Source organism: Mustelus asterias, chromosome 29 (genome assembly GCF_964213995.1).
Source record: "Mustelus asterias chromosome 29, sMusAst1.hap1.1, whole genome shotgun sequence".
Lineage (NCBI taxonomy): Eukaryota > Metazoa > Chordata > Chondrichthyes > Carcharhiniformes > Triakidae > Mustelus > Mustelus asterias.
The window spans coordinates 1,717,284-1,744,039 of record NC_135829.1 but is presented as its reverse complement, the minus strand read 5'-3'; the positions used below and the strand labels follow the sequence as shown (position 1 = coordinate 1,744,039).

Genomic DNA, 26,756 nt, shown 5'->3' with positions numbered 1-26,756 from the left:
GAATAGTCAGTTTTATGAAAGGGAAATCATGGTTATCCAACTTATTGGTTTAAAGTTTATTTATTAATGTAACAAGTAGGCTTACATTAAATCTGCAATGAAGTTACTGTGAAAATCCCCTAGTCGCCATACTTCGGCGCTTGTTCAGGTATACTGAGGGAGAATTTAGCATGGCCAATGCACCTAACTAGCTTTTTGGACTGTGGGAGGAAACTGGAGCACCCGGAGGAAATCCACGCAGACATGGGGAGAACATGCAGATTCTGCACAGACAGTGACTCAAGCGGGAATCAAACCTGGGTCCCTGGCGCTGTGAGGTAGCAGTGTTAACCATTGTGCCACCTTGCCACCTGGAGTTCTTTGAAGGAGTAACATGCGCTGTGGATAAAGGGGAGCCTGTAGATGTACTGTACTTAGATTTCCAGAAGACATTAGCGATAGTGCCCACATGAAAGGTTATTGCAGAAATTAAAAACTCATGGTGTCGGGGGTAACATTGACATGGATAGGTAGCTGGCTGAAGAGGATGCAAAATTGGATCTTTGTCTGATTGTGAGGATGTGGGCAGGTGGAATCTCGCGGGGGTTTGCGCTGGGGCGTCAACTTGTCACAATTTATATCAATGACTTGGATGAAGGGAGAGAAGGCATGGTAGCTAAATTTGCAGATTACACCAAGAGAGTTAGGATAGTATGTTGTGAAGTGGACGTAAGGAGAAGACAGACTGATATAGACAGGTTGAGTGAGTGGGCAAAAATCTCTCAGATGGAGTATAATGTGGGAAAACGTGAAATTATTCACTTTGGCAGGAAGAATTAAAAAGCAGAGTAATGAAATGGAGAATGACTGCTGAAGTGGGATGTTGGTTTTCTAGTGCATGACTCACTTCCAGTATCCGCAGTATTTTGCTTTTATCCCAGTTTGTCAAACCTTTTCTCATAAGACAATCCGCTCAATCCAATTATCAATCTAGCAAACTTTCTCTGAACTGCCTCCAACTCATTTACATCCTTCCTTAAATAAAGAGATCAAAGCTGCACACAATATTTGAGATGTGGTCTTACCAATGTCCTGTAAAATTGAAGCACAACATCATTTTATATTCAATTCCTCTCATAATAAAGGACAGCATTGCATCTAAGTCATCTAAGTCATTGATATAAATTGTAAAGGTTTGACAAACTGGGATAAAAGCAAAATACTGCGGATACTGGAAATCCAAAAAATGATTATTTTAGAGAAATTGGGCTTGTTTCCACTGGAGTTTTGAAGAGTGGGGAGGGGGGGTGACTTAATTGAAGTATATAAGATCCTAAACTGTATTGACAAGGTGGACATGGAATGGATGTTTCCTCTTGTGGGTGAGTCCAGAATTAGGGACACTGTTTAAAATTAGGGCTCGCCCCTGGAGGACAGAGATGAGGAGAATATTTATTTCTCAAGGTTGTACAACTTTGGAATTCTGCCTCAGAAGGCAGTGGAGATGGGTCGGAATCACACAATTATTACGGTGCAGAAGGAGGCAGCACAGTGGTTAGCACTGCTGCCTCACAGTGCCAAGGTTCCGGGTTCAATCCCCGGCTTGGGTCACTGTCTGTGCAGAGTCTGCACATTCTCCCCGTGTCTGCGTGGGTTTCCTCTAGGTGCTCAGGTTTCCTCCCACACTCCAAAGATGCGTAGGTTTGGTAGATTGGCCATGCTAAATTTTCCCTTAGTGTCATGGGATTAGATAGGATAAATGCATGGGTTTATGGGGTTAGGGCCTGGGTGGGAATGTGGTTGGTGCAAACTTGATGGGCCGAATGGCCTCCTCCTGCACTGTAGGATTCTATGAGGCCATTTTTCCCATAATGTCAACACCAGCTCTCCAAATGAGCATCGCGGCTCAGTGCCATTCCCCTGCCTTTTCCTAGTAGCCCTGTATGATCAATGAATAATTTTAAGGCGGAGATAGATAGATTCTTGTTAGACAAGGGAATCAAAGGGTATTGGGGATAGACAGCAATCACAAACTGATTAACCATGATCTTACTGAATGTGTAGCAGGTTCAAGGGGTTGAGTGGCCTACTTAACCCCCTGTCTTGTACGCCCGCCTGCCCGTATGCTCATAAAGTATTTGTACTTATTCTTATGTTGATAAACAACCTAGTGATTGTTGCCAGCTGCTCAGATGATAGATTGAAATCCTGTTGTGGATTTGCAAAGTGATGTTTTCATTCTGTTCCAGCTCTGATATTCCGTTTGGAAGGAAAAATTCAGGAGTCACTGGAGCTCTTTCAGACCTGTGCAATCTTAAACCCTCAGAATGTGGACAACCTGAAACAGGTGGCTCGATCACTGTAAGTGTTGAAAAGTTGATGTGGAGAAAGCCCAGAATGAAGACCATGTATGTTCTGTACATAACAAATAGGCAGTAAATAATGATTGTGCTACCTGTAGTTTAACTTGCAAATTTTAGTTGCACGCCCATCAAATTCCACCCTACTACGTGGAATCACCCTTCTTATCCAGCCCCCTGCTCGACTTCAGTAGTAAAGACTCGGATTCCTAGCTCCTCTCACTTTGCTACATTAGTCCATGGACCATGGTGTCAATCCCCTAACCTCTTCCTGTCACTCCCTGCTAGTAATTCTTGCCTCTGAAACATGCATTTGGATATCTTACTAAATACATGAAAGCTGCGATGGAAATTCGGGTTTGTGACTGTATAAATCCGTTGGGATTTGTCTGGTCCATTCTCTGTGAAAATTAATTTCTGAATATTCTGTTCTTTCGTTAGGTTTTTGCTTGGGAAGCACAAGGCAGCAATTGAGGTTTACAGTGAAGCCTCCAAATTAAACGAAAAGGATTGGGTAGGTTACATCAGCTAAATGGTATTAGCCAACTTGTGGAAAAAATGTGATCTGTTCATGATGAGTGAGCAATCCTTGATGATGCCTTACAGTATTGGTTCAAACCAGGAGCTGGATTCATTTAGCTGCTGGAAGAGAAGTGACTTCTGTGATTGATATGTTCCAAATTACGAAACCTCCATTTTGTTCCACATCTTTGACCTCTGTTCTAATTGAATCCATTTAGGAGATCAGCCACAATCTGGGCGTCTGCTTCATGCATTTGAAGAATTTTGAGAAGGTAACTGGAGATGAATCATACATGTCTTAAAAGTTTTTTTGCCAGTTTTTTAAATTGTGAGTCATTTTGTGCTCATCAAGATGAGTGATGTGAGAGCAAGGAATGGAAATTTCCTCTGCAATACTAAACACTTGTGGAGGAAGATAAATTAATGCGTTATAAGTAGAGGTGATTAACGGTATCTCTGGTGTTCTCAAACACTCTCAGGACAGGTACAGCCCAGGATTAGATACAGAGTAAAGCTCCCACTACACTGTCCCCATCAAACACTCCCAGGACAGGTACAGCACGGGGTTAGATACAGAGTAAAGCTCCCACTACACTGTCCCCATCAAACACTCCCACGACAGGTACAGCACGGGGTTAGATACAGAGTAAAGCTCCCACTACACTGTCCCCATCAAACACTCCCACGACAGGTACAGCACGGGGTTAGATACAGAGTAAAGCTCCCACTACACTGTCCCCATCAAACACTCCTAGGACAGGTACAGCACAGGGTTAGATAGAGAGGAAAGCTCCCTCTACAGAAGGGATGTGGGGAAATTAAAGATAATTGTGGCGAAATGAAGGATAAGTAGTGTGGAGGTGTACAACAATCATGCTTCAGTTGAGTGACAGAACAGGCTTGAGGGACTTGATAGCCTCTTGTTCCTACTTTCCTAGAAGGTGTTTCCTTTTCACTCTCTTCTGCCCAGCCACTCCTGGCCTGAACCATAAATCAGGCTAACAATGGCAACACAGATAGAAACCCAAACAGTGTATGGTGGTAAGTTTCTGTGCACTGTTTCCTTCTCTGTTTACCCTTGTTCAGCCATCAGTATTTGACGAGGACTGACAGTGCTTCCCATCGATTTGGGAACTGATCAAATAGGTGCCTGTATCAAACTAGTATCTCCACATGTATCTCCACATCAAACTAGACCCACAGTGGGAGTTGTTGGGAGTTTGTCTGTTTAACCCCAGTGTAAGAATATTCCAGTGATAATTACCATGAAAATACCCCCTGAGATATCTTTGCTCCTTCAACCCTGGCTTCTTGTGTGTTGCTGATTTTAAATGGTCAGATTTGCCAGATTTCCCTCCCTAGGTCTGTGCCCTCCTTTTAAAATGCGACTTAAAACTAACCTCTTTGACCAAGCTTTCTATCCAAATATTGTGTCAAATTTTGATGTCTAATGCTGGTGTGTGATATTCTGGAATGAAAAATATCGGTCCAAGCTGTTGGTGTTTTCCTGCAGCATCTCTGAAATCAGACAGCTTATTTTGAAGAGAATAAAATCTATCAGTGAGTTAATTTCTAGACTACACTGCCACCTAGAGCAGGAAGGAGAAACTGTGTGAAGCTGGAGCAGAGATGAACAGGTTTTAGAGCAGAATGGGAAGGCGATGAACGATCTGATCTTGACCCGAGCGAGTTGCTGAGTTAGAAAAGCTGCTGCTTTTACATTGTTAATATCTGAGGTTTTGGACCACAGCCAAGCCAGTGCTATGTATAGCCTAACCAGCTGGCCTGTCACAGATGGAGGGTCTCCACAGAATCCATGTTCAGTCCTGGATGGGAAAATGATTAGCAAACATGAGATTTGCTCCTTTGGGCCAATATACTAATGAAGCAGCAAGGTAGGATGCTCACAGTTTAATATTGGGGATTTAATTATAATGTACATTAGTAGAGCTTTATATTCCATATTTTATTCACTGATTAATTGCCATGATGGAATTTGAACTTGTGGCCCCAGATCATTAACCTGGGCCTCTGGGTTATTAGTCTAGTGATGTTCCCACTATGCCACCATCTCCCTAACGTACTACCGTATGGAGTAGTTGTGACTAGCTTGGAAACATTTAAGTGAAAGCTAGATAAACATGAGGGAGAAAGGAATAAAGTAAAGTTTATTTATTAGTGAATTTATTAGTTAATGAAGTTACTGTGAAAATCCCCTAGTCGCCACACACCAGCACCTGTTTGGGTCAATGCACCCTAACCAGCATGTCTTTCAGACTGTGGGAGGGAACTGGAGCACCCAGAGGAAACCCACGCAGACACGGGGAGAACGTGCAGACTTCACGCAGACAGTGACCCAAGCTGGGAATTGAACCCGGGTCCCTGGTGCTGTGAGGCAGCAGTGCTAACCACTCTGCCACCGTGCTGAAGGGGTGAGATAGGAGAAGGTTTGTGTGGGAAGATAAACACCATAATAGATCATGCCATTGGAAAATGACCTGTTTCTGTGCTGTAGAATCTATCTCCCTCTTTTAACCCAAATAATTGAACCCAGGTTAAATCAGAGTGACTGTGACACTTTCTGTTTATTTCACAGGCCAAGGAATATCTGAACTGTGCTTTGCAAACTAGCCGACATGACCTGACTTTCACAGTGCTTGGGAAACTGCACCTAATGGAGGGAAATACTCAAAATGCAGTTGAAACTTATAAGAAGGCAGTGGAGTGAGTATTGTACTCTATAAGTTTCACAGTCAAATAAAAGTACAGGGAGTGGTGATGTTTCAGATAAAGACCATTAGCCACACAATCACTGATATTTATTTAGAGCCTTTTAAGTAAGGAAGCAGCTGAAAGCAAAGTAGGAACAGTGGACACCGTAGAAACTGGGGAGGTTTAATTTATTTTATTTATTAGTATCACAGGTAGGCTTACATTAACACTGCAATGAAGTTACTGTGAAAATCCCATAGTCGCCACACATAGTCGCCACACTCTGGCACCTGTTCGGGTAACACTGAGGGAGAATTTAGCACGGCCAATGCACCCTAACCAGCACGTCTTTCGGACTGTGGGAGGAAACCGGAGCACCCGGAGGAAACCCACGCAGACACGGGGAGAACGTGCAGACTCTGCACAGACAGTGACCCAAGCTGGGAATCGAACCCTGGTTCCTGCTGCTGTGAGGCAGCAATGCTAACCATTGTGCCACCGTGCCGTGATACACAGTCCAGTAAAGGAGGAAGTTCTGAGGAGGTTTGGAGAGTAGCAGCAAGGTGGCGAGATCAGTGCAGACGATGGTGCCCAATGGGTGCTTACTGATTGGTGGGGAGCACTACACTGAGAAAGAATCGGAAGAGTGGGCCATTTATATTTTATTGAAACCGCCAAACCACAGAGAGAAATCATTTATCTCAAAACATCACTTAGGGGAAAGTCTAAAGTAACCAAATGGTTAACAAAGCACCCTGTATATTTGTCTGTTTTCTTGTAGGTTTTCTCCTGAAAATGCTGAGCTTTTGACTACACTGGGATTACTGTATTTGCAGGTAATGTTTCAACTTGTGTCACAAACTGGACCCTATACACACAGAGCACAGTGTGCCCTCTCCCAGTGTGTACACACAGAGCACAGTGTGCCCTCTCCCAGTGTGTACACACAGAGCACAGTGTGCCCTCTCCCAGTGTGTACACACAGAGCACAGTGTGCCCTCTCCCAGTGTGTACACACAGAGCACAGTGTGCCCTCTCCCAGTGTGTACACACAGAGCACAGTGTGTGTGTCTCCTCTCCTCACTCTGGTTGTGGAAGATGAGAATTCTCTGGGCTGGAATGAAGCAGGCTCTATCCTCTCTGCTGTTTGTGCCCAGGATGAATGTCAGCTGTGTGCCGTAACCACGTCACCATTTCTCTTTGTACATTATCTGATTAACACTTGCTGTAAAATAAAACACCAACTAACAATCCCATGTGTTTTCAGCTTGGATTGTATCAGAAAGCCTTCGAACATTTGGGAAACGCACTTACCTACAACCCCAATAATTACAAGGTACCGACTCTAACCTGTTTGGGTAGAACATGTTGTGAAACTTCATAAGGTTCAAGCATTTAATAACTTCTAATTAATTATTCAAAAGGTGTAAAGTAAAGTTTATTTATTAGAGTCACAAGTAAGGCTTACATTAACACTGCAATGAAGCTGCTGTGAAATTCCCCTAGTCGCCACACTCCGGCGCCTGTTCGGCCCAATGCACCCTAACCAGCACATCTTTCAGACTGTGGGAGGAAACTGGAGCACCCGGAGGAAACCCATGCAGACACAGGGAGAACGTGTAGACTCCACACAGACGTGACCCAAGCCGGGATTGAACCCGGGTCCCTGGCGCAGTGAGGCAGCAGTGCTAACCACTGTGTCACCGTGCCGCCCCTTAACCATGTTATCGTGATTGATTAGTGTTCAAATAATCCTCAACTAAAACAGAAAACTAAATGTCTTGCTGTGAATCTGTTCAGACTCCCTGCTTATTCAGCAAGGTAAGGATTGCTTGTCAGCGTTTACTCAAAAGTGAAAGTTGCTGGCAGTGTTACTGCAGAGTTTCTGTTAATTCAGCAGATTAAGGGGATTACTCACTGTGTGATGACAAGGTCGACACTGAGAGACTGCTCCCCCGGCTGGGGAGTGTAGATTTCGAGGGGTACGGCCTCAGGGTGAGGTTTGGGACTGAGATGAGCAGAAATGTCTTCATTGAGAGGGTTTTGAATCTTTGGCATTCTTTCCCTGGATATTCAGTTGTAGAGTATATTCAACGGTGAGGTTAATAGATTTCAGGAATTCTGGGGAACATGGGGATCTGGTGGGAAAGTGGAGTTGAATGAAGAGATCAGCTATGGTCTTAGTCAATAATGGAGCAGGTTCAAGGGGTCACAAGGCCTATTCCTGCTCCTATTTCTCTTGTGGAGTTGTGATCATTGTTGAGTTGTCATTTATTCAATGATATTTCCTTGTCTAACTGTGTAACTGTGCTGTTAATTTGAAAGTATTAATATTTCCTGTTTGCTCTGGATGTTAGGGCTCTAACATACAGTAGGTTTGTGGTGTTAGATTCTCTATCAGTTGTATTGTTTAATGAGATGTACTCATTCTTATTGTTTTGCTCAGGCTATCCTGGCAGCGGGCAGCATGATGCAGACACACAGCGACTTTGACGTTGCTTTGAGTAAATACAGAGTAGCAGCACACGCGGTACCTGAAAGCCCACCCCTGTGGAACAACATCGGAATGTGCTTCTTTGGCAAGAGGAAGTACGTAGCTGTGAGTACAATGAGGAGATGGATATATTTCTAATTTTAAAAAGGGATATGGGGAACAGGTGGGGAGGGAGATTGGAGACCAGGAAGAGATCAGCCAAGATCTGATTGAATGGCGGAGCACATTCGAAGGGCTGAACTTCCCAACTTCTGCTCCTAGTTCCGATGTTCCCATTGCACAAAGTCCCAGTTATTGTGCACACCTCATAACCAGGAGGCTCCCTGGGAGCCTCACCGCTGTTCCCTAAACTTCCTGTGGCGGTGGTGATGTAGATTGGCCGATATCTGTCCCTTCTGTCTCTCAAATCTGTCTGCTTACTCTCCCAGATCCACTGTGTGCGGGTCAGTGTGTGCGGGTCAGTGTGTGCGGGTCAGTGTGTGCGGGTCAGTGTGTGCGGGTCAGTGTGTGCGGGTCAGTGTGTGCGGGTCAGTGTGTGCGGGTCAGTGTGTGCGGGTCAGTGTGTGCGGGTCACTGTGCTGGTCATAGTGCGCTGGTCAGTGTGTGCGGGTCAGTGTGTGCGGGTCAGTGTGCGCTGGTCATAGTGCGCTGGTCAGTGTGTGCGGGTCAGTGTGTGCGGGTCAGTGTGTGCGGGTCACTGTGCGCGGGTCACCGTGCGCGGGTCAGTGTGTGCGGGTCACTGTGCGGGTCACTGTGCGGGTCACTGTGCGGGTCAGTGTGTGCGGGTCACTGCGGGTCACTGTGTGCGGGTCAGTGTGTGCGGGTCAGTGTGTGCGGGTCAGTGTGTGCGGGTCAGTGTGTGCGGGTCACTGTGCGGGTCAGTGTGTGCGGGTCAGTGTGTGCGGGTCAGTGTGTGTGGGTCAGTGTGTGCGGGTCAGTGTGTGCGGGTCAGTGTGTGTGGTCAGTGTGTGCGGGTCAGTGTGTGCGGGTCACCGTGCGCGGGTCAGTGTGTGCGGGTCAGTGTGTGCGGGTCAGTGTGTGCGGGTCAGTGTGTGCGGGTCAGTGTGTGCGGGTCAGTGTGTGCGGGTCAGTGTGTGCGGGTCAGTGTGTGCGGGTCAGAGTGTGCGGGTCAGTGTGTGCGGGTCAGTGTGTGGGGGTCAGTGTGTGGGGGTCAGTGTGTGCGGGTCAGTGTGTGCGGGTCAGTGTGTGCGGGTCACTGTGTGGGTCAGTGTGTGCGGGTCAGTGTGCGGGTCAGTGTGTGGGTTAGTGTGTGCGGGTCAGTGTGTGCGGGTCAGTGTACGGGTCACTGATGCTTAGTGTGTGGGTCAGTGTGTGCGGATCACTGTGCGGGTCAGTGTGTGCGGGTCAGTGTGTGCGGGTCAGTGTGTGCGGGTCAGTGTGTGCGGGTCAGTGTGTGCGTTAGTGTGTGTGGGTCAGTGTGTGCGGGTCAGTGTGTGCGGGTCAGTGAACGGGTCACTGATGCTCAGTGTGTGGGTCAGTGTGCGGATCACTGTGCTGCTCAGTGTGCGGGTCAGTGTGTGCGGATCACTGTGCTGCCCAGTGTGCGGGTCAGTGTGTGCGGATCACTGTGCGGGTCAGTGTGCGGGTCAGTGTGCGGGTCAGTGTGTGCGGGTCACTGCGGGTCAGTATGCGGGTCAGTGTGTGGATCAGTGTGTGCGGATCACTGCGGGTCAGTGTGCTGCTCAGTGTGCGGGTCAGTGTGCGGGTCAGTGTGCGGGTTAGTGTGTGCGGATCAGTGTGTGCGGGTCAGTGTGCGGGTCAGTGTGCGGATCAGTGTGTGCGGATCAGTGTGTGCGGGTCAGTGTGCGGGTCAGTGTGTGCGGGTCAGTGTGCGGGTCAGTGTGCGGGTCAGTGTGCGGGTCAGTGTGCGGATCAGTGTGTGCGGATCAGTGTGTGCGGATCAGTGTGCGGGTTAGTGTGTGCGGATCAGTGTGTGCGGATCAGTGTGTGCGGGTTAGTGTGTGGGTCAGTGTGCTGCTCAGTGTGCGGATCACTGTGCTGCTCAGTGTGCGGGTCAGTGTGTGCGGGTCAGTGTGCGGGTCACTGTGCGGGTCAGTGTGTGCGGGTCACTTTGCGTGTCAGCGTGTGTGGGTCAGCGTGTGCGGGTCAGTGTGCGGATCACTGTGCTGCTCAGTGTGCGGGTCAGTGTGCGGGTCAGTGTGTGCGGGTCACTGTGCTGCTAAGATTGTGGGTCAGTGTGTGCGGGTCAGTGTGTGCGGGTCAGTGTGTGCGGGTCAGTGTGTGCGGGTCAGTGTGTGCGGGTCAGTGTGTGCGGGTCAGTATGCAGGTCAGTGTGTGCGGGTCACTGTGCTGCTCAGTGTGTGGGTCAGTGTATGCGGGTCACTGTGCGGGTCAGTGTGTGCGGGTCAGTGTGCGGATCAGTGTGCGGATCAGTGTGCGCGGGTCAGTGTGCGCGGGTCAGTGTGTGCGGGTCAGTGTGTGCGGGTCAGAGTGTGCGGGTTAGTGTGCGGGTCACTGTGCTGCTCAGATTGCGGGTCAGTGTGTGCGGGTCAATGTGCAGGTCAGTGTTTGCGGGTCACTGTGCTGCTCAGATTGCGGGTCAGTGTGTGCGGGTCAGTGTGTGGGTCAGTGTGCGGGTCAATGTGTGGGTCAGTGTGTGGGTCACTGTGCTGCTCAGATTGCGGGTCAGTGTGTGCGGGTCACTGTGCTGCTCAGTGTGTGGGTCAGTGTGCAGGTCAGTTTGTGCGGGTCAGTGTGTGCGTGTCAGTGTGTGCGGGTCAGTGTGTGCGGGTCAGTGTGCGGGCCACTGTGTGCGGGTCACTGTGCTGCTCAGATTGCGGGTCAGTGTGTGCGGGTCAGTGTGCGGGTGACTGCGGGTCAGTGTGTGCGAGTCAGTGTGTGCGGGTCAGTGTGTGCGGGTCAGTGTGCTGGTCAGTGTGTGCGGGTCACTGTGCGGGTCACTGTGCGGGTCAGTGTGTGCGGGTCAGTGTGTGCGGGTCAGTGTGTGCGGGTCACTGTGCTGCTCAGATTGTGGGTCAGTGTGTGCGGGTCAGTGTGCGGGTCACTGATGCTCAGTATGCGGGTCAGTGTGTGGATCACTGTGCTGCTCAGATTGCGGGTCAGTGTGTGCGGGTCAGTGTGTGGATCACTGTGCTGCTCAGATTGCGGGTCAGTGTGTGCGGGTCAGTGTGCGGGTCAGTGTGCGGGTCACTGTGCTGCTCAGATTGCGGGTCAGTGTGTGCGGGTCAGTGTGTGCGGGTCAGTGTGTGCGGGTCAGTGTGCGGGTCAGTGTGCGGGTCAGTGTGCGGGTCAGTGTGCGGGTCAGTGTGCGGGTCAGTGTGCGGATCACTGTGCTGCTCACTGTGCGGGTCACTGTGTGCGGGTCAGTGTGCGGGTCAGTGTGTGCGGGTCACTGCGGGTCAGTGTGTGCGGGTCAGTGTGTGCGGGTCAGTGTGTGCGGGTCAGTGTGTGCGGGTCAGTGTGTGCGGGTCAGTGTGTGCGGGTCAGTGTGTGCGGGTCAGTGTACGGGTCACTGATGCTTAGTGTGTGGGTCAGTGTGTGCGGATCACTGTGCGGGTCAGTGTGTGCGGGTCAGTGTGTGCGGGTCAGTGTGTGGGTTAGTGTGTGCGGGTCAGTGTGTGCGGGTCAGTGAACGGGTCACTGATGCTCAGTGTGTGGGTCAGTGTGCGGATCACTATGCTGCCCAGCGTGCGGGTCAGTGTGTGCGGATCACTGTGCGGGTCAGTGTGCGGGTCAGTGATGCTCAGTGTGCGGGTCAGTGTGTGCGGATCACTGTGCTGCTCAGTGTGCGGGTCAGTGTGTGCGGATCACTGTGCTGCTCAGTGTGCGGGTCAGTGTGTGCGGGTCAGTGTGCGGGTCAGTGTGCGGGTCAGTGTGTGCGGGTCACTGTGCAGGTCAGTGTGCGGGTCAGTGTGTGCGGGTCACTGTGGGTCAGTGTGCGGGTCAGTGTGCGGGTCAGTGTGCGCGTCAGTGTGCGGGTCAGTGTGTGCGGGTCACTTTGCGGGTCAGCGTGTGTGGGTCAGCGTGTGCGGGTCAGTGTGCGGATCACTGTGCTGCTCAGTGTGCGGGTCAGTGTGCGGGTCAGTGTGTGCGGGTCACTGTGCTGATCAGATTGCGGGTCAGTGTGTGCGGGTCAGTGTGTGCGGGTCAGTGTGTGCGGGTCAGTGTGTTGGTCAGTGTGTGCGGGTCAGTGTGTGCGGGTCAGTGTGCGGGTCAGTGTGCGCGGGTCAGTGTGTGCGGGTCAGAATGCAGGTCAGTGTGTGCGGGTCACTGTGCTGCTCAGTGTGTGGGTCAGTGTATGCGGGTCAGTGTGCGGGTCAGTGTGTGCGGGTCAGTGTGCGGGTTGGTGTGCGGGTCACTGCTGCTCAGATTGCGGGTCAGTGTGTGCGGGTCAATGTGCAGGTCAGTGTATGCGGGTCACTGTGTTGCTCAGTGTGTGGGTCAGTGTATGCGGGTCAGTGTGCGGGTCAGTGTGCGGGTCAGTGTGCGGGTCAGTGTGCGGGTCAGTGTGCGGATCAGTGTGTGCGGATCAGTGTGTGCGGATCAGTGTGTGCGGATCAGTGTGTGCGGGTCAGTGTGTGCGGATCAGTGTGCGTGTTAGTGTGCGGGTCACTGTGCTGCTCAGATTGCGGGTCAGTGTGTGCGGATCAGTGTGCGGATCAGTGTGTGCGGGTCAGTGTGCGGGTCACTGTGCTGCTCAGATTGCGGGTCAGTGTGTGCGGGTCAGTGTGCGGGTCACTGTGCTGCTCAGATTGCGGGTCAGTGTGTGCGGGTCAGTGTGTGCGGGTCAGTGTGTGCGGGTCAGTGTGTGCGGGTCAGTGTGCGGATCAGTGTGTGCGGGTCAGTGTGGGGGTCACTGTGCTGCTCAGTGTGCGGGTCACTGTGCGGGTCAGTGTGCGGATCAGTGTGTGCGGGTCAGTGTGTGCGGGTCAGTGTGTGCGGGTCAGTGTGCGGATCAGTGTGTGCGGGTCAGTGTGTGCGGGTCAGTGTGCGGGTTAGTGTGTGCGGGTCAGTGTGTGCGGGTCAGTGTGTGCGGATCAGTGTGTGCGGGTCAGTGTGTGCGGGTCAGTGTGCGGATCAGTGTGTGCGGGTCAGTGTGCTGCTCAGTGAGCGGGTCACTGTGCGGGTCAGTGTGCGGATCAGTGTGTGCGGGTCAGTGTGTGCGGGTCAGTGTGTGCGGGTTAGTGTGCGGGTCACTGTGCTGCTCAGATTGCGGGTCAGTGTGTGCGGGTCAGTGTGCGGGTCAATGTGCAGGTCAGTGTGTGCGGGTCACTGCTGCTCAGATTGCGGGTCAGTGTGTGCGGGTCAGTGTGCGGGTCAATGTGCAGGTCAGTGCGTGCGGGTCACTGTGCTGCTCAGATTGCGGGTCAGTGTGTGCGGGTCAGTGTGCGGGTCAGTGTGTGGGTCACTGTGCTGCTCAGATTGCGGGTCAGTGTGTGCGGGTCACTGTGCTGCTCAGTGTGTGGGTCAGTGTGCGGGTCAGTTTGTGCGGGTCAGTGTGTGCGGGTCAGTGTGTGCGGGTCAGTGTGTGCGGGTCACTGTGCTGCTCAGATTGTGGGTCAGTGTGTGCGGGTCAGTGTGCGGGTAACTGCGGGTCAGTGTGTGCGGGTCACTGTGCGGGTCAGTGTGTGCGGGTCAGTGTGTGCGGGTCACTGTGCTGCTCAGATTGTGGGTCAGAGTGTGCGGGTCAGTGTGCGGGTCAGTGTGTGCGGGTCAGTGTGCGGGTCAGTGTGTGCGGGTCAGTGTGCGGGTCAGATTGTGGGTCAGTGTGTGCGGGTCAGTGTGCGGATCACTGTGCTGCTCAGTGTGCGGGTCAGTGTGTGCGGGTCAGTGTGTGCGGGTCAGTGTGTGCGGTTCACTGTGCTGCTCAGTGTGCGGGTCAGTGTGTGCGGGTCAGTGTGTGCGGGTCAGTGTGCGGGTCAGTGTGCGGGTCAGTGTGCGGGTCAGTGTGCGGGTCAGTGTGCGGGTCAGTGTGCGGGTCAGTGTGCGGGTCAGTGTGTGGATCACTGTGCTGCTCAGTGTGTGGGTCACTGTGCGGGTCAGTGTGCGGGTCAGTGTGCGGGTCACTGTGTGCGGGTCACTGCGTGCGGCTCAGTGCGTGCGGCTCAGTGCGTGCGGGTCAGTGCGTGCGGGTCAGTGCGTGCGGGTCAGTGCGTGCGGGTCAGTGCATGCGGGTCAGTGTGCGGGTCAGTGTGTGTGGGTCAGTGTCTGCGGGTCAGTGTGTGCGGGTCAGTGTGTGCGGGTCACTGTGCGGGTCACTGTGTGCGGGTCACTGTGTGCGGGTCACTGTGTGCGGGTCAGTGCGTGCGGGTCAGTGCGTGCGGGTCAGTGCGTGCGGGTCAGTGCGTGCGGGTCAGTGCGTGTGGGTAACTGTGCGGGTCAGTGTGTGGGGGTCAGTGTGTGGGGGTCAGTGTGTGCGGGTCAGTGTGGGCGGGTCAGTGTGGGCGGGTCACTGTGCGGGTCAGTGAGGGCGGGTCACTGTGTGCGGGTCACTGTGCGGGTGAGTGTGTGCGGGTCAGTGTGTGCGGGTTAGTGTGTGCGGGTCAGTGTGTGCGGGTCAGTGTACGGGTCACTGATGCTCAGTGTGTGGGTTAGTGTGCGGATCACTGTGCTGCTCAATGTGCGGGTCAGTGTGTGCGGGTCATTGTGTGCGGGTCAGTGTGCGGGTCAGTGTGCGGGTCAGTGTGTGCGGGTCAGTGTGCGGGTCACTGCGGGTCAGTGTGTGGGTCAGTGTGTGGGTCAGTGTGTGCGGGTCACTGTGCTGCTCAGTGTGCGGGTCAGTGTGTGCGGGTCAGTGTGTGCGGGTCAGTGTGTGCGGGTCAGTGTGCGGGTCAGTGTGTGCGGGTCAGTGTGTGCGGATCAGTGTGTGCGGGTCAGTGTGTGCGGGTCAGTGTGTGCGGGTCAGTGTGTGCGGGTCAGTGTGTGCGGGTCAGTGTGCGGATCAGTGTGTGCGGGTCAGTGTGTGCGGGTCAGTGTGCGGATCAGTGTGTGCGGATCAGTGTGTGCGGATCAGTGTGTGCGGATCAGTGTGTGCGGGTCAGTGTGTGCGGGTCAGTGTGTGCGGGTCAGTGTGTGCGGATCAGTGTGTGCGGGTCAGTGTGTGCGGGTCTGTGTGTGCGGGTCAGTGTGTGCGGATCAGTGTGTGCGGGTCAGTGTGTGCGGGTCAGTGTGTGCGGGTCAGTGTGTGCGGGTCAGTGTGCGGATCAGTGTGTGCGGGTCAGTGTGTGCGGATCAGTGTGCGGGCTAGTGTGTGGGTCAGTGTGTGGGTCAGTGTGCGTGGGTCACTGCGGGTCAGTGTGCGGGTCAGTGTGCGGGTCAGTGTGCGGGTCAGTGTGTGGGTCAGTGTGTGGGGGTCAGTGTGTGGGTCAGTGTGCGGGTCAGTGTGCGGGTCAGTGTGCGGGTCAGTGTGCGGATCAGTGTGCGGATCAGTGTGTGCGGATCAGTGTGTGCGGGTCAGTGTGTGCGGGTCAGTGTGTGCGGGTCAGTGTGTGCGGGTCACTGTGTGCGGGTCACTGTGCGGGTCAGTGTGTGCGGGTCACTGTGCTGCTCAGTGTGTGGGTCAGTGTGTGCGGGTCACTGTGCGGGGCAGTGTGCGGGTCAGTGTGCGGGTCAGTGTGTGCGGGTCAGTGTGTGCGGGTCAGTGTGTGCGGGTCAGTGTGTGGGTCAGTGTGTGGGTCAGTGTGTGCGGGTCAGTGTGTGCGGGTCAGTGTGTGCGGATCAGTGTGTGCGGGTCAGTGTGTGCGGGTCAGTGTGCGGGTTAGTGTGCGGGTTAGTGTGCGGGTCAGTGTGTGGGTCAGTGTGCGGGTCACTGTGCTGCTCAGATTGCGGGTCAGTGTGTGCGGGTCAGTGTGTGGGTCAGTGTGCGGGTCAATGTGTGGGTCAGTGTGTGGGTCACTGTGCTGCTCAGATTGCGGGTCAGTGTGTGCGGGTCACTGCTGCTCAGTGTGTGGGACAGTGTGCGGGTCAGTGTGTGCGGGTCAGTGTGTGCGGGTCAGTGTGTGGGTCAGTGTGTGGGTCAGTGTGTGGGTCAGTGTGTGGGTCAGTGTGTGCAGGTCACTGTGCGGGTCAGTGTGCGGGTCAGTGTGTGCGGGTCAGTGTGTGGGTCAGTGTGCGGGTCAGTGTGTGCGGGTCAGTGTGTGTGGGTCAGTGTGTGGGTCCGTGTGCGGGTCAGTGTGTGCGGGTCAGTGTGTGCGGGTCAGTGTGCGGGTCAGTGTGTGCGGGTCAGTGTGTGGGTCAGTGTGCGGGTCACTGTGCTGCTCAGTGTGCGGGTCACTGTGCTGCTCAGATTGCGGGTCAGTGTGTGAGGGTCAGTGTGTCCGGTCACTGTGCTGCTCAGATTGCGGGTCAGTGTGTGCGGGTCAGTGTGCGGGTCAATGTGTGGGTCAGTGTGTGGGTCACTGTGCTGCTCAGATTGCGGGTCAGTGTGTGCGGGTCAGTGTGCTGCTCAGTGTGTGGGACAGTGTGCGGGTCAGTGTGTGCGGGTCAGTGTGTGCGGGTCAGTGTGCGGTTCAGTGTGTGCGGGTCACTGCTGCTCAGATTGCGGGTCAGTGTGTGCGGGTCAGTGTGTACGGGTCAGTGTGTGTGGGTCAGTGTGCGGGTCAGTGTGCGGGTCAGTGTGCGGGTCAATGTGTGGGTCAGTGTGTGGGTCACTGTGCTGCTCAGATTGCGGGTCAGTGTGTGCGGGTCAGTGTGCTGCTCAGTGTGTGGGACAGTGTGCGGGTCAGTGTGTGCGGGTCAGTGTGTGCGGGTCAGTGTGCGGGTCAGTGTGTGCGGGTCACTGCTGCTCAGATTGCGGGTCAGTGTGTGCGGGTCAGTGTGCTGCTCAGTGTGTGGGACAGTGCGGGTCAGTGTGTGCGGGTCAGTGTGTGCGGGTCAGTGTGTGCGGGTCAGTGTGTACGGGTCAGTGTGTGTGGGTCAGTGTGCGGGTCACTGTGTGCAGGTCACTGTGCTGCTCAGATTGCGGGTCAGTGTGTGCGGGTCAGTATGCGGGTCAGTGTGTGCGGGTCACTGTGCTGCTCAGATTTCGGGTCAGTGTGTGCGGGTCAGTGTGTGTGGGTCAGTGTGCGGGTCAGTGTGCGGGTCACTGTGTGCAGGTCACTGTGCTGCTCAGATTGCGGGTCAGTGTGTGCGGGTCTGTGTGCGGGTCAGTGTGTGCGGGTCACTGTGCTGCTCAGATTGCGGGTCAGTGTGTGCGGGTCAGTGTGTGCGGGTCAGTGTGTGCGGGTCAGTGTGTGCGGGTCAGTGTGTGCGGGTCAGTGTGTGCGGGTCAGTGTTGTGCGGGTCACTGTGCTGCTCAGTGTGTGCGGGTCAGTGTGTGCGGGTCAGTGTGTGCGGGTCAGTGTGTGCGGGTCAGTGTGTGCGGGTCACTGTGCTGCTCAGTGTGTGCGGGTCAGTGTGCTGCTCAGCCTGTGCGGGTCAGTGTGTGCGGGTCACTGTGCTGCTCAGTGTGTGCGGGTCACTGTGCGGGTCACTGTGCTGCTCAGTGTGTGGGTCACTGTGCTGCTCAGTGTGTGGGTCAGTGTGTGGGTCAGTGTGTGCGGGTCAGTGTGCGGGTCACTGTGCTGCTCAGTGTGTGGGTCAGTGTGTGCGGGTCAGTGTGTGCGGGTCAGTGTGTGCGGGTCAGTGTGTGCGGGTCAGTGTGCGAGTCAGTGTGCGGGTCAGTGTGCGGGTTAGTGTGCGGGTCAGTGTGCGGGTCAGTGTGTGCGGGTCAGTGTGTGCGGGTCAGTGTGTGCGGGTCAGTGTGCGGGTCACTGTGCTGCTCAGTGTGCGGGTCAGTGTGCGGGTTAGTGTGCGGGTCAGTGTTCTGCTCAGTGTGCGGGTCAGTGTGTGCGGGTCAGTGTGTGCGGGTCAGTGTGTGCGGGTCAGTGTGTGCGGGTCAGTGTGTGTGGGTCAGTGTGTGCGGGTCACTGTGCTGCTCAGTGTGTGGGTCAGTGTGCGAGTCAGTGTGCGAGTCAGTGTGCGAGTCAGTGTGCGGGTCAGTGTGCGGGTCAGTGTGCGGGTCAGTGTGCGGGTCAGTGTGCGGGTCAGTGTGCGGATCAGCGTGGACAGGCTGTCGTTCTCTCTGTTCACTGCCAACAGGACGTGTGCTTTCCTGATTGAAATCTGTTGATGTGAGCAGAATAGGAGCTCCGGACAGAGAGCTCCTGGCACCCCGCGTACTGCCATCTGCCTCTGCATAATGGGGGTTTCCTCACAGCAAAGGAAGCACGGTGTTCCTCAGTACCTGGGAGACTGAGCTGGACAGATTCCCTCAACAAAGACCAAATGCAGCCTGTCGTACCCTTCCTGAAACACCGGGCACTCTCAGGATAATCTGCTGTGTTTGGAGCAGGACTGGAATATAACTGACTTTAAACAGTAACAACCTGTGTGTTTGAAGGACAAGTACTCATGGCTCCACAGTGCAAACACAGTGACTGCTTTATTACTGACCCTTTCAATCAACATTCACGGGGAAAAAAGAGTGGAGGGAGCAGGAAGTCCTGATCAGCAGTTTGCAGCACTTAACATAGTTGCTGCCTGTAAACGCCAGTGTTAAACACGTACAGAACGGTACGGCACGGGTTAGATACAGAATAAAGCTCTCTTTACACTGTCCCCATCAAACACTCCCAGGACAGGTACAACACGGGGTTAGATACAGAGTAAAGCTCCCTCTACACTGTCCCCATCAAACACTCCCAGGACAGGTACAGCACGGGGTTAGATACAGAGTAAAGCTCCCTCTACACTGTCCCCATCAAACACTCCCAGGACAGGTACAGCACGGGGTTAGATACAGAGTAAAGCTCCCTCTACACTGTCCCCCATCAAACACTCCCAGGACAGGTACAGCACGGGGTTAGATACAGAATAAAGCTCTCTTTACACTGTCCCCATCAAACACTCCCAGGACAGGTACAGCACGGGGTTAGACACAGAGTAAAGCTCCCTCTACACTGTCCCCATCAAACACTCCCAGGACAGGTACAGCACGGGGTTAGATACAGAGTAAAGCTCCCTCTACACTGTCCCCATCAAACACTCCCAGGACAGGTACAGCACGGGGTTAGATACAGAGTAAAGCTCCCTCTACACTGTCCCCCATCAAACACTCCCAGGACAGGTACAGCACGGGGTTAGATACAGAGTAAAGCTCCCTCTACACTGTCCCCATCAAACACTCCCAGGACAGGTACAGCACGGGGTTAGATACAGAATAAAGCTCTCTTTACACTGTCCCCCATCAAACACTCCCAGGACAGGTACAGCACGGGGTTAGATACAGAGTAAAGCTCCCTCTACACTGTCCCCATCAAACACTCCCAGGACAGGTACAGCACGGGGTTAGATACAGAGTAAAGCTCCCTCTACACTGTCCCCCATCAAACACTCCCAGGACAGGTACAGCACGGGGTTAGATACAGAGTAAAGCTTCCTCTACACTGTCCCCATCAAACACTCCCAGGACAGGTACAGCACGGGGTTAGATACAGAGTAAAGCTCCCTCTACACTGTCTTCCGTCAAACACTCCCAGGACAGGTACAGCACGGGGTTAGATACAAAGTAAAGCTCCCTCTACACTGTCTTCCGTCAAACACTCCCAGGACAGGTACAGCACGGGGTTAGATACAGAGTAAAGCTCCCTCGACACTGTCCCCATCAAACACTCCCAGGACAGGTACAGCACGGGGTTAGATACAGAGTAAAGCTCCCTCTACACTGTCTTCCGTCAAACACTCCCAGGACAGGTACAGCACGGGGTTAGATACAGAGTAAAGCTCCCTCTACACTGTCCCCCATCAAACACGCCCAGGACAGGTACAGCACGGGGTTAGATACAGAGTAAAGCTCCCTCTACACTGTCCCCATCAAACGTCTGATTTGACATGTTGATCATTGTCAGGACATACTCCAGCACTTTGTCCTCTCTCCATCCAACATCATTTTACAAGTTATTTCTGGATCTTCAGAAACCTTTTGTTCATAGGTGATTATTTAAACATTGAAGCAACTCTGAAATGATAAAGCTTGATGTCAGTAAGTGGTTGGCTGTTGTGCTGTTTCCCTTGCTCCAGGCTATCAGCTGTTTGAAGCGAGCTAACTACTTGGCTCCCTTTGATTGGAAGATCCTCTATAACCTGGGCTTGGTGCACCTGACAATGCAGCAATACGCGTCAGCATTCCACTTCCTGAGTGCCGCCATCAACATTCAGCCGAGGATGGGCGAGTTGTACATGCTGTTGGCTGGTGAGTTTGGAGCCTGCTTTAGTGAACTGAGAGCATCTGATTAACAGAACCATTGACTCTTCCCAACACTCACATCTTCATCTAATACACTAAGACTTCTCTCACCATAGACATCCCTCACCTCCTCTCCTGGAAGTGCTGATTCCTTGATGTACCTTACCCAGTACCCAAGAGCTGAGACAAACATCACATCATGCACAGTTTCAATCCTCCTCACACTTACTACATTTGTAGGTTGCTGGGCAACTCTTCAGAGCAGAACCCGTACCCGATTTATTTATTTTTTCCTCCTAACCCAGGCTTATGTGGCACTCTGTAGCATACCCCCCCCCCTCCAGTCAGGATCAGCTAAGCTTGCATAGACTGCTGATTGAAACTTTGCCCTCAGGATCCCCATCTGGGAAGCAGCAGCAGATAAATTTACAACACTCCCCAGTTCGCATCACTGAGCTACACCGCAGCAATAATCAGTCCACCCTGGAGAAGAACAAAACCCTCACACCATGAGCACGAGGACCAGAGTGTGATTTTCAGTTCTGACTGGATGGGTAGCCTCACGTTATGTAACTGAGTTTACACTCCCAGCTGCTGAGTTGAAGTATTCGGGCCATTTAGTGACCTTGCTGGAGGATTCAGTGTGAATGGAGTGGATCAGTCCTTGATCAATGTAGTACCAAGTCCTAACTGGGACGGGATTGGGATGGTGCATGGCAGTAAGTGTTGGAGATGAAATGTGGATCAGGCTTCAGTCTGAGAAAGAGGAACAGTTTGGAGAGTGCAGTGGCCAGCTCTGCGATCGCTGCCTGACTGGTTCATCTTCAATTGTCGGTTCATTCGTTTCCAAGTGTCCCACAGCCTCTATTCATTCATGGCACATGGGCGTCGCTGGCTGGGCCAGCATCTATTGCCCATCCCTAGTTGTCCTTGGAGGGCAGTTGCGAGTCAACCACACATTGCTGTGGCTCTGGTGTCATGTGTAGGCCAGACCGGGTAAGGACGGCAGATTTCCTTTCCTAAAGGAAATTAGCGATCGTAGAGGGTAAATGGTAGGACTCTGAAGAGTGCAGTTGAACAGAGAGATCTGGGAATACAGGTACAGAATTCCCTAAAAGTGACGTCACAGGTGGATAGGGTCGTAAAGAGTGCCTTTGGTACATTGGCCTTTATAAATCGGAGTATCGAGTATAGAAGTTGGAGTGTTATGGTAAGGTTATATAAGGCATTGGTGAGGCCGAATTTGGAGTATTGTGTACAGTTTTGGTCACCTAGTTACAGGAAGGATGTAAATAAGATTGAAAGAGTGCAGAGAAGGTTCACAAGGATGTTGCCGGGACTTGAGAAGCTGAGTTACAGAGAGAGATTGAATAGGTTGGGACTTTATTCCCTGGAGCGTAGAAGATTGAGGGGAGATTTGATAGAGGTGTATAAGATTTTGATGGGTATAGATAGAGTGAATGCAAGCAGGCTTTTTCCGCTGAGGCTAGGGGAGAAAAAAACCAGAGGGCATGGGTTAAGGGTGAAAGGAGAAAAGTTTAAAGGGAATATTAGGGGGGGCTTCTTCACGCAGAGAGTGGTGGGAGTGTGGAATGAGCTGCCAGATAAAGTGGTAAATGCGGGGTCACTTTTAACATTTAAGAAAAACTTGGATGGGTTCATGGATGAGAGGGGTGTGGAGGGATATGGTCCAAGTGCAGGTCAGTGGGACTAGGCATAAAATGGTTCGGCACAGACAAGAAGGGCCAAAAGGCCTGTTTCTGAGCTGTAATTTTCTATGGTAGAACTCAACTAATTAACAAACATGATTTCCATTGGTGCAGCAGGACATTTGTCATTGTGATATCTTTCCAAGAGTTTATGGTGATAATAATGACCCTCAGACTGCAGGCTAGGGAGAAAGTCATTGAATGCTCAGAGCAATAGCATTTAGACTGATGCTTTCTGAATGTGTGAGAATCGATAAACGCAGAGGCAGAGTGAGCTGTGACTGTCTCGATGTAACATCCCTGGGCTGTGGAACGTCCGTGTATTCAGTGGGAAATGGAATGTGTTTAGAGTAACTGGCACCCACTTCAACAGATCAAATCAAACAGCCCCTTTAACAAAGGAAAATATTCAAAGGCATTTCATGGAGGAATTAAAATGGGCGTCAAATGTGTGGGGAAATGAAGAGAAAAGCCTCCAGATGCATGGACAGATTGGTAGATTGTGATTCGGAGTGTGAAGACTGAGGGAGGGGGTTATTCAAACCAGGGTAACTGGGACCTCTCCCTCCTGATGGGGACGTAGTTTGCAAAAGGGGAAAAGCGGGGAGTGAAAGCTTGGGACAGGATGGAGGCTGGAGGAGGCCTGAGCGTGCGTGGGGTGAAGCCGTGTAGAGAGTTGTTGATGAAATGGGACCTCCCTGTGAGTGCTGTGATTGTGTAAAATTCACTTCTTGCTGTTCCAGTGACGCTAACAAACCTGGCAGATCCTGACAACGCAAAAAGAGCTTATGAACAAGCAGTCAGTTTGGAGCAGTGAGTATTATTGCAGCAAGCGCTGATTTGTTTTTCTTTATTCTTTTATTCTGTCATGGGATGTGGGCGTCACTGATTGGGCCAGTATTTGTTGCCCAATCATTGCCCTTGAACTGAGTGACTTCCTTGGCCATTTCATAGAATCATAGAATCCTACAGTGCAGAAGGAAGCCCTTCGGCCCATCAAGTCTGCACTTACCACAATCCCAGCTGGTCCCTATCCCCATAACCCTATGTACTTACCCTAGCTAGCCCCCTGACACTAAGGGACAATTTATCATGGCCAATCCACCTAACCAGCACATCTTTCGGACTGTGGGAGGAAACCCATGCAGACACAGGGAGAACATGCAAACTCCACACGGACAGTGACTCATGCTGGGAATCAATTTCAGAGGGCAATTAAGAGTCAACCACATTGCTGTGGGTCTGGAGTCACATTAGGCCTGACCAGGCAAGGACGACAGATTTCCTTCCCTAAAGGAATGTTAAAGATTGAATGACAATTGGTGGATCTCTTTGTGAATTCCCCTATCAAACAACTGAAGATAGATCTTCCATTTTGTTCCATGGTTATTGCAGCACTTGTGGCCTTTCTGATACTTTAAGAAACTTTATTTTAACTGGTACAGCCTCTATTCTGTCTTTTCTGTTCCAAAGCAGATTATTTTGCATTATCCTGTTACAGTCTGGGGTCAGGGCACCTTTCTCTGACCAACACGTGATTACCTAGGGCCAGAGTATGTTGTGATATTGTACTTTATAATTCACAGATTGGGATGAACATTGCTTTATCTACTTTCCCACATATACTCCTGCTGATGCACAAGGACCTGGGGCTCTCAATCTGCTTTTGATCAGTGATGTGGAGCTTTTTCTTAACCAGTCTTTTCCTGTGGGCTAGGGAACAGGTTCCAAAGGTCTCAGCTGTCCCCCCAGGACCTCATCCCAAGTGGCTTTTCCTTTGCTATCGGCAGAATACTGGAGCATCCAGGGCCTGGCCATGTCCTCACTCTCCATGTGCTTTACAGCTGGTATTTACAGAGATCGAATCCCCGCCTCACCCCCTCAGGACAGAAGTGTAGAATCTCCAAATGTGAATCCAAATTGACACCGACAGGAGTGTACGGCTCACTTGGATAAACTTCACTCATTCACGTTGTAGCTGAGGCAGATTGAAGGCAAATGAAATGTTGGTGTTTATTACATGAGGAATTGAGTATAAAAGTCAGCGAGTGTTGCTGCAGCTGTACAGACTGCATTTGGAGTGCTGTGTACAGGTTTGATCTTACGAAAGGATAGAATTGCATTCGAAACAGTTCAGAGAAGGTTCACATGGAAGAATCCTGAGATTTTCTAATCATAGAATCCCTACAGTGCAGAAGGAGGCCATTCAGCCCACTGAGTCTGCGCCGACCACAATCCCACCCAGGCCCTATCCCCGTAACCCCGCATATTTACTCTGCTAATCCCCTGACACTAGGGTCAATTTAGCACAGCCAATCAACCTAACCCACACACCTTTGGACTGTGGGAGGAAACCGGAGCACCCGGAGGAAACCCACGCAGACATGGGGAGAAGGTGCAAACTCCACACAGACAGTGATCCGAGGCCGGAATTGAACCCGGATCCCTAGCGCTGTGAGGCAGCAGTGCTAATCACTGTGCCACCCATTCTTATGAGGAAAGGTTGAGCAGGTTGGGCCTGTATTCATTGGAAATTAGAAGAATGAGAGGTGATCTTATTGAAACATACAAGATCCTGAGGGGACTTGAGAGGGTGGATGCTGCGAGGATGTTCTCCCCTTGTAGAGGAGGTTAGAATAAGGGGACACAGTTTAAAAATGAGGGAACTCCTATTTAAGACTGAACTGAGCGAATGACTGTCCAAGGAGAAATGTCTTCTCTGGGGGTGGCTAGTCTTTAAAATTCTCTTCCCCAGAGGCTGGGTCACTGGAAATATTCAGGGCTGAGTTAGACAGATTTGTGATTGATGAGTGAGTCTGAGCGGCAGACAGGAAAGTGGAGTTAAAGCCACAGACAAATCAGCCATGGTCTTATCGACTGGAGGAGCAGGCTCGAGGGGCTGAATGGCCTACTGCTGCTAATCTTGTGTTCTTGTAATATCTTTAATTCATCGCTTTAGTATCTGGTCTAACACTGATGTCCTTTTATGTGGAGGTGTCCACAGGGTGGAATTTTCCATTCTGGAGATTAAATTGGGTGGCTGGCAGGAAAGTCGGTGAGTGAGAGGGAGGGGGGGGGAGGTGAACATGCTTGATCCTCAGCTTTCAGCTTATTAATTATACAGCAGCGAGGAGCTCAGCCTATCACCCCATGGGGCCAAAAGCCTGAGCGCCATCCTTAAAGGGCACCTGGACAATCATTCACTCAGTTCAGGTCAGGAACTCTGCACGACTCCTCCAGAGTCCTTGTTGCTGCAGATCATTCTGGAGAATAGATGTGAACAACCACATGCTGGGACACAAGAGGATACCTCCGGCACTGCCTTTCGCTCATCTCCAGATAACAGCACTGCCAGAGACACAACCATGGCCAGGCCAACGTTTGCCATTGCAGTGGACCCTGTTTGTCAGCCTCGTAACCTTATAGAGGCCCCACTGCTCACATCCTTGCTCCCTCTGCCCCTGTGCCAACCAGCAACAGGCCCTTCTCATCTGGAAGGGAGCATAGAATCATAGAAACCCTACAGTGCAGAAGGAGGCCATTCGGCCCATCGAGTCTGCACCGACCACAATCCCACCCAGGCCCTGCCCGCTAATCCCTTTTTTTTTTACCCGCTAATCCCTCTAACCTACGCATCCCAGGACTCTAAGGGGCAATTTTTAACCTGGCCAATCAACCTAACCCGCACATCTTTGGACTGTGGGAGGAAACCGGAGCACCCGGAGGAAACCCACGCAGACACGAGGAGAATGTGCAAACTCCACACAGACAGTTTCCCGAGCCGGGAATCGAACCCGGGACCCTGGAGCTGTGAAGCAGCAGTGCTAACCACTGTGCTACCGTGCCGCCCAGTTAGCAAGGCAGGGTTACCTCCAACCCAAATCATTGATGCCTCTGTTTGTGTGTGTGTGTATGTGTGTCTGTGTGTGTGTATCTGTGTGTCTATGTGTGTGTGTCCACCCCCGAGCCCATTGCCCCCCATTCCATATATCAATGTGTATTGAGACATTGCTCTCTGAGAGCCGTGTGCAAGAAACCTCATGCAGACAATTTTCCACTTGTCTTGACTATTCACCAAACTCTATAGAGAAACCGCTGGTTTGGAGTCACGAATTGGCTGCCTTTCACCAGCTGTGCCTCTTGGAGGCATCCACCTCTCCCCCCCCCCCCCGTGGTGTCAAAGGTGATGGAACGCCACCTCTGACCCCACCCTCTTAGACCCCTTTCCCCATTTCCCTGGAAATTGCTCCCACCCTTTCCCCACAAGTCTGACTCCCCATGGCATCTTTTGACCCCACTTGCAAAGCCTGCCCACCACGATTCGCACTGCTGGTGCAAGCGGAAAGTTCCATCCATCGATTCTGTTGAGAATATCAACCTCTCTCCTCTGCAGGTTAAATCCGCTGGTGAACTTAAACTATTCCATTTTACTGTACAACCAAGGAGACAAAAAGGGAGCTCTTCACCAATACCAGGAGATGGAGAAGAAGGTTAATATGCTGAAGGCCAGCAGTAATGTGCTGGAGTTCGATTCAGAGGTACTTCAACAGTCTCTCATCTCAATGACCCAACTATTGTCAGCTTATTGCAAATCAAGGAGCTCTCCGATCACCAAGTGTTACCATTCACAACATTTCATTTCTGGCATCATCTGAAGGATTTTAAATGACACAATTATTGTTATCGAGCACTGTCTCCTGATTTGCCTTCGCGCTCAGTCCAACCTAACCTGTGCTGCTGTCTGGGCTCAATAT

At 52.0% G+C, this 26,756-nt stretch overlaps 1 protein-coding gene across 2 annotated transcripts in view; it reads left to right on the top strand.

Annotated features, from left to right (window-relative positions):
- Positions 1 to 26,756, top strand: part of bbs4 (Bardet-Biedl syndrome 4) — a 56,795-nt gene that overhangs the window by 22,862 nt on the left and 7,177 nt on the right. For both annotated transcript variants that reach the window (XM_078199899.1, XM_078199900.1), the window contains exons 6-15: positions 2,229 to 2,340; positions 2,781 to 2,853; positions 3,080 to 3,133; positions 5,458 to 5,585; positions 6,355 to 6,409; positions 6,841 to 6,909; positions 8,020 to 8,172; positions 20,128 to 20,299; positions 22,746 to 22,815; positions 26,396 to 26,540. In XM_078199899.1, coding sequence (XP_078056025.1) covers positions 2,229 to 2,340; positions 2,781 to 2,853; positions 3,080 to 3,133; positions 5,458 to 5,585; positions 6,355 to 6,409; positions 6,841 to 6,909; positions 8,020 to 8,172; positions 20,128 to 20,299; positions 22,746 to 22,815; positions 26,396 to 26,540 — 1,031 coding nt within the window. The remainder of the gene's footprint in view (positions 1 to 2,228; positions 2,341 to 2,780; positions 2,854 to 3,079; positions 3,134 to 5,457; positions 5,586 to 6,354; positions 6,410 to 6,840; positions 6,910 to 8,019; positions 8,173 to 20,127; positions 20,300 to 22,745; positions 22,816 to 26,395; positions 26,541 to 26,756) is intronic.